Genomic DNA, 6,982 nt, shown 5'->3' on the forward strand with positions numbered 1-6,982 from the left:
TTCACCCAAAGTGAGATGACAGCCCATTGTGTCTTAATGTTCCTAATAAACTACATTACGACAACACTGCATAGCACTGGAGTGGAGAAGCGGCCACGGTCATCTTAATCCAATCCGAATCCGGCGACCCGAGTTTGCTTGGTTTAACACGTAAGCTTTCGCGACCAATATAATCCACAATACAGGTTCATCTGAAGCTAATTGTAATTACTGGCTTTGCTCTCCAACACACCGTTGTGCTGTACTAGTAACGAATTGGCATGTTCTGTTTACGTGACATACCTTAAGAGAATTGGCTGTGTCGGGTGGTGGCATGTTTAACGACACATTTATATATTTACGCGATCTAACCCCGAGTTTGCTGCCTGGCCACAGGTAACATCAACGGCGAGTGATATATGAACCAGTCCCGGGACACTCGTTTAACACAACCAGCACTAATCAGCGTGAAGTATGGTCAAACAACTCTCATGATGATAACGGGTCGAGAGGCCTTCATTTAGCAGTGTATTGAAAATCGGCTGTACAGTAAAATATAATAATACATAGTCACGCTGGTAGAGAAGCAGACTTCCGCACAAAGGTGCCGAGTAGAAATTTCTACTCGGGGTCGTTTCAACCACATCACCACTACTACCATCATTATCACCACATGTATTATTTATCAACACCAGTATCACCAGCAGCATCATCATCATCACAACTGTCAGCATCACCCCCATTAAATTTCGATTTAAAGCTTTCGTGACTGCAGGGATTCATCTTCTTGGTTCTTTCGGTAAAGTCACGTAAAAGGGAAGTAATAAAATAATAAAAATAAAACATAATAAAATAATTCTCACGACGTTTCGGCCACAACGCAAGCAGCCGTCCTCAGGTGGAGGGAAGTAATAAAATAATAAAAATAAAACATAATAAAATAATTCTCACGACGTTTCGGCCACAACGCAAGCAGCCGTCCTCCACCTGAGGCTGCTTGCGTTGTGGCCGAAACGTCGTGAGAATTATTTTATTATGTTTTATTTTTATTATTTATTACTTCCCTTCTACGTGACTTTACCGAAAGAACCAAGAAGATCACCCCCATTGTCAACGCTATAATTATCACCACAATCATAAACAAAACCAACATCAACACAACCATCACCACCACTATCACCGCCATTCATTATCATCGCCTTCATCATTATCATCATCAGCTCATCATCATCATCCCTACTCAAGTTTGTAAAATTATTCCCAACCAGTGAAGGCTACACAATTTTGTACAGAGTAAGTTAACAGTCATTATAGCGCTGTGGATAGACTTAACCTGACATAGAAACGTGGAATTCCAATGACTGCCTTCGGACAACACTCGCTTAACAGGACGATACACAAAAAGGCTAACAATATAAATCCCACTGAAACTGTTAATCTCGGAATTAATGCCTCTGAAAGTAACAAAAGTTAAAGCTTATTCTCAATCATTACATTAAAGCGATACAATAAGATCAACTGCATGTTTTATAATAATCAGTAGTAGTTGATTAATGCCACAGCATCTTAAATGTAAGATTGTAACACTCAAGATCAGCTGTTGTTCTGCTGTGCGCATGTGAATGTCTGACAAATGAGCAACATTTATTTAACTTGCTTGACCCTGCCGATGTGACTCATGAAGTCAAAAACCGGTTTTCCTGCTCAAAACAAATACACCTAGAAAACATTCTGCAAGAACCAAAGGCCGAAGGTCTAAAATGACAACTGAATCTACATTTGTTTGGCTGAGGAACAAACCATCCTGAATGATCATATCTCAGAAGCTAAGCGGAGTTGAACCTGGTTAGTAGATTCATGGGAGATTCCCTGGCAAGTAGCGGCTGTTTTAGACTTCTACTGCAAGATCAACAGATGAGAGTAAAACATCATTTTTGACGCCATCTGTGCAGACATGTGAATGTTATAACCTCTCTATAATACGTGGGCTTTCTCTGGGCGATCAGGGAGAGCAGTAGTTCATTGATACTGGCACTGCACTATGAACCGACCACCCGAGTTTGATTCCAAGCAATAAACCGAAAAAGGTGGTGATTGATATCGGAATCGTTCCACTCTTCACCAACCCACACTACTAACCAGCTTGGGGGAAGCCTTAATTCAGCCATACAACGGGCCGTGTATTATTCTCAAAGTCCTTTGGCCAGAAGAGAAAATAGCAGTTCGGATTTATTCATACAGCGAATAAGGGTCAACTACTTTGTACCCCACTCGTTCCAAGCGATATTCACGTAATTCACGGTGATTGGAAGCAAAGAATCTGCCTATCGGATTCCTCCAGGATAAATAATTATTCTGATAAAAAAAAAAGATTCAGTACCAACCAATAAATCATCTTTGGGCACATATTGACTCTAATAATTAAGGTTTTCAGGTTTTCTCCCACATCGTGCCACTCCTTAATAAATGTCCACACGCCCACACCCAGCCATCCCAATACAGAGCCCTCTAGAAAGAAGAGATTTTGAGACTCGGGCCGTTCTGGGCACGACAACACCGGCAACTATTTAGTTCTCCAGTCAGCACGCACAGTTGCTGTCTGACATAGTACGCGTTTCTTACACGCGCCATAACAATGTGGAATTTCCACTACCGGCAATTGGGGGGGGGTGTGTGATTGAAATCGATGTGCCCCACCTGATTTGCACCGTGTCATTTACAACTTAACCTCACGTGAACTTTGGGGGGGGGGGCAATGCTGACCACGTAGAGATGTAGAGTGGGGGGGAGGGTGCAATTAGGGCTGCAGACGGCAGGTTCACAATGGGCAACTCTTTTTGCCGGTGATGTAATTGAGTGACATCACATGGCAGTGGAGGGAGGGCATCAATGATGAGAGGGAATGTGGCAACCGAGACCCCCACCACCAGTGCCAACCTCCGCCTGCTCCACCTCGTTACTTTGTCAAACATCTCTTAAGAATGAACGTCTGGCCATAGTGGTGGCGGTCGTGGTTTGAGAGTGGGGGGTGAAGAGTGCCTCGCCCGCTCACACACACACAACATAAAATGGAGGAAGAGGCTCAGCCGGTCCCTTTACATTCCGCAGTCCGCATGGGCGAAGAGTGGCGCCGAGCCGCCTCCCCATTGGACGAGCGGCTCGCCGCCGACCAATCGGCGCCTTAGCTTGGCGCGTGCGCGCGACCAAATACAAAAGCCCCCCCCCCCCTCCACACACAGCCGCCGACGCAACACAAAACGGATCGGCGAGATCGGCGCTCTGCATTTCCCAACGCAGATAGGCGCCGCGCGCCGTGTCGACGACGCCCATTGGCCATCGGCCGCGGACATGACGAGGCGAGAGCCAATGGGGAGCGGCGTAACATCTAGCGCGGTGCATCCGCTCTGCGAAATGCAATCGGCAAGCAAACACCAACACCCCCCCTTCTCCTCACAACCCCCCCACTCAGCACCACCACCACCTTACCCCCCCACCACCCCTTCGCCTCCCCGCAATCAACCCCACCACTAACGCTTTACAATGCAACGCGAGTCGCTCACCCAAAATCCACGTCCATGGACTTAAAATAGAACTTGTAGTTGTGCGTGGGGCGGTTGAGCGCCGTCTTGAAGTCCCCCAAGGTGACCCGCTCGGGCGCGACGGGCAGCTTCACCAGATACGGGGTCTCCTCCTCGTCCATGTGATAAATGATTTTCGTCTCCCCCGCCATGGTGATGTTTGGTGACGGCTGCTGCTGATACTGCTGCTGGTGGTGGCGGCGGCGGCGGTAGCGGCCGCACAGCGAGGGCTCCCCGCCGCCACCTCCTCCTCCTCCTCCGCTTCCTCACTTTCCTTTGCACCGGCGCAGAGAAGGAGCCGCTCGAACGAGGGGGAAGAAGTCGCCGAATCCAATGCGGCGGCGGCGGCCGGGGGGGGGGGCCCAGGAGAAGTTGCGCCGCCGCCTCCGCCGCTGATCAACCCGCCCGCCCGCTCAGCGATCGGGCCACACCCCCCGTCCAGATTTCCCACAACGGACAGGCGCGCGCCGCCTGCTCATTGGTGCGCGCCGCGTCACGCGCACGGCTCTCGACCAATGGCCGGCGTCGGCTTGCCGATGCGGTCTATGTATTTTGAGAGCCGTGTCTCGGTAGTGCAATACAGTCAGGATTGTTTTATTAATTTTATTTGTGTTTCTTTATTTTTTATTTTGTTTATTTACGATCCGTGGTTCATTTGTTTTGTGCAGAGGACGCGGTTTTCTCGTTCCCTTGAGAAATGCCGCGACTGTAAAGGATTTAATGTTGTGGATTTTGCGTATGTGTGTGTTTAATGCCACTCTATATAAGTAAATACGGAGTTCCCCCATGGCCTCTTGTTGGGACCCTAATTATGAAGGACCATATCAAGGACCATTGCCCGAAACGTTGCCTATTAACCTTTTAGAGCAGGGTTATTCAACGAATGTTTGGAGGGTTTTTATTTATTTAATTAAGCAGGAGCTCTTGAGCCTCCATCAATACTCAAGGTCCTCATTGGACTTCGCTTGCAGGGGACATTTATGGTCGTTTTTTTTTACTTTAGAATTCCAGGATACCAAAGATTTACAGGACTAACAATGTCGTTTATGGACCAGTCTTACACATGACACTTGGGATTCCTGTAAATGTATGTGTTTTTGTCATTAGAATTCCTATATTTATGTGACTTTTAATGTCCTTACCAGCCCGATTTTATCAATATTGAGTGTGCCATTTTTTCAATGCCATGGGCCCCAAAACCCTTTCTTTAAAAGTAGTGAACATTACGAACTCAACAGCTAATGTACGCCGTTGTTCTACCAAAAGTCCCATTATGGATATTCTTATGGCCCTAATAACATTTTTCTCGAGGAAGTTAGGGGACTGGGGATGTTCTGGAAGACTAATTAGTCTTTAGATGGTTGAGATCAAGAGAAGGCATTAAACAGTGTCGAGGGATAGAGTAGTGAAGGGAAAGGTGTATGTTTGAGGTGGATGGTAGGTTTGGATCTGGAAATAGGTGGCTTATGGATGGAAAATAAAACAAATTTGAGGTAGCGGTGGGTCCTTAAAGTGACAGGTGCGATGGTGGTGCGAGTGGTGGTATTGGACATGATGACGTTGAGGGTGTGGCCACGGGAGTGAGTGAGAAATGAGAAGAGTTGGGAAGAGATACACGGATTCCTAAAGTGGCTGGACGTTGGTTGAGATTAAACTAGATAAAGTGATGCCATACGCTGTAATGTCACAGAGCACGCTGTGATGTCACAGAGCACGCTGTGACAACATAGTGTAAATGCTTACCCCGAGCTCTCTATACTCTGATAGTGCGCTGTCTTTGAGTTGTACGCCTTTTGGCGTCATCTGATCCAACACCAATGGAGACTAGGTTCTAAGAAAAGCTGTCTCGGGTGTGGACCAATCAACTTCAAGGACAGTGCATATCATTATCATCATCTGAGTTGTTTCTTTTTGTTTGGATTTTGACTGCTTGTGTTGTGGTTATTGCAAACATGATGCCTTGTATAAAGGTGTCAGTTTTTGTACCAGTTGAAAGGGTAAAAACCTATTACTACGCTGTGATGTCACAGCGAACATCATGCATTCTGCTCTAGCTCTCACCACTATGTGTATACGATGAAATACATTAGACGTGGTCGGAGAAAGGGGGGTCAGTCAGTCCCCATCAGCCCGAAATTTGGTTCTCCCACAATGCGGCCGAGCCCACACCGAAGCGATCAGGTGCACAACCACACGGCTCTCGAAATCGCACAGCTTAGTGGCCGCCACGGGCTGCTTTGTCCAACATCTGAGCGAGACGTTACGCAACGAGGACGCATCTAGGCATGGCTTGAAGTGTCTGGGCACGCATCTCTACTGGTTAGGCTCGCTTCCCCACCCACTGTCACCAATAAACGGAGACAGTATCGATTATTTGATGATACTGCATTGGCAGTGGTGCACAAGCACAAAAACTCAACACGTCCGTTAATAACACTGCGGCCTTGAAAGGTAATTATATATAACGGGCAGAGATTTGGGAAATTTCCCTTCGTCATAGCACATTAATAAAGAGGCCATAATTGGATAAGAGTGAGATGCTGCACGATACACCATGGGGTCTGATGAGAATTAAAGCTTAAATCTATTTTCCGATTATTATTTTTAATTGGCACACCTATTTTTGGATGTTTTTTTACATTATTTGGTGATAATGCGTTGGCAGTGGCGCACGACCACACTAACAAAAGGCACTCAACACATTCGTCAATTTTGACTTCGTCAATGAAAATGCCGTTTCGGACAATGAAGGATCATTGCCGAAAGCATCGCCTATTATGTAATGTTCCTTTTAGGGTCACAGTGCTATTGGCGATTATAATTGTTTCTCGAGTAACCTATTGAATAGCAATGTCACAAGAAATCGCTGATCAGGTGGCTTGAATGTAGTGTCTCCTGTAAGCAACCGGTTGCAAAGACCCCCCCCTCCCCCCCAGGTGTGTACGATTATCAGTAGACAAACCTGTCAACCCCTTATCAGTGCCCTACTTTATCACAAACCAATTTACACCTTAATGGCCACCCCGTGCCCTGATACATCTCAACATTCATCCCAAAAAGTCACCCTCACAAGGACAGAAACACAAACAAATAGACAAAAGCATGTTTTTGTTGTTGCCCATATTCAAACGGCCGTACGCCGTATGGACCTGAAAACTCAGTTTCCCTGTATAATAACACGGGGTAAACCGTATGGGTTTACAGGTTTGCTATCCCTATCTGACATACCTGTCAACCCCTTATCAGTGCTTATCACAGACCAACTCAGACCTCATTGGCCACCCCGTGCCGCTTATAAATCTCAACGTTTCATCCTAAAAAGCCCCATCATCACAAGGACAAAAACACAAATATACACAACCTATATAATCTATATTTTTTTGCCCGTAATTGAAACGGCCGTACGCCGTATGGACCTGAAAACT

General features: G+C 46.4%; 1 protein-coding gene across 3 annotated transcripts in view; it reads right to left on the reverse strand.

Annotated features, from left to right (window-relative positions):
* DVL3 (dishevelled segment polarity protein 3) overlaps nucleotides 1-3,977 on the reverse strand; it is a 56,930-nt gene extending 52,953 nt beyond the window's left edge. For all 3 annotated transcript variants that reach the window (XM_078869639.1, XM_078869640.1, XM_078869638.1), the window contains exon 1: nucleotides 3,540-3,977. In XM_078869639.1, the coding sequence (XP_078725765.1) occupies nucleotides 3,540-3,709 (170 nt within the window). In that variant the 5' untranslated portion in view covers nucleotides 3,710-3,977. The remainder of the gene's footprint in view (nucleotides 1-3,539) is intronic.
* Nucleotides 3,978-6,982: the final 3,005 nt, after the last annotated feature.

The sequence above is a fragment of the Lampetra fluviatilis genome, chromosome 28, assembly GCF_964198595.1.
Source record: "Lampetra fluviatilis chromosome 28, kcLamFluv1.1, whole genome shotgun sequence".
Classification (NCBI taxonomy): Eukaryota; Metazoa; Chordata; class Hyperoartia; order Petromyzontiformes; family Petromyzontidae; genus Lampetra; species Lampetra fluviatilis.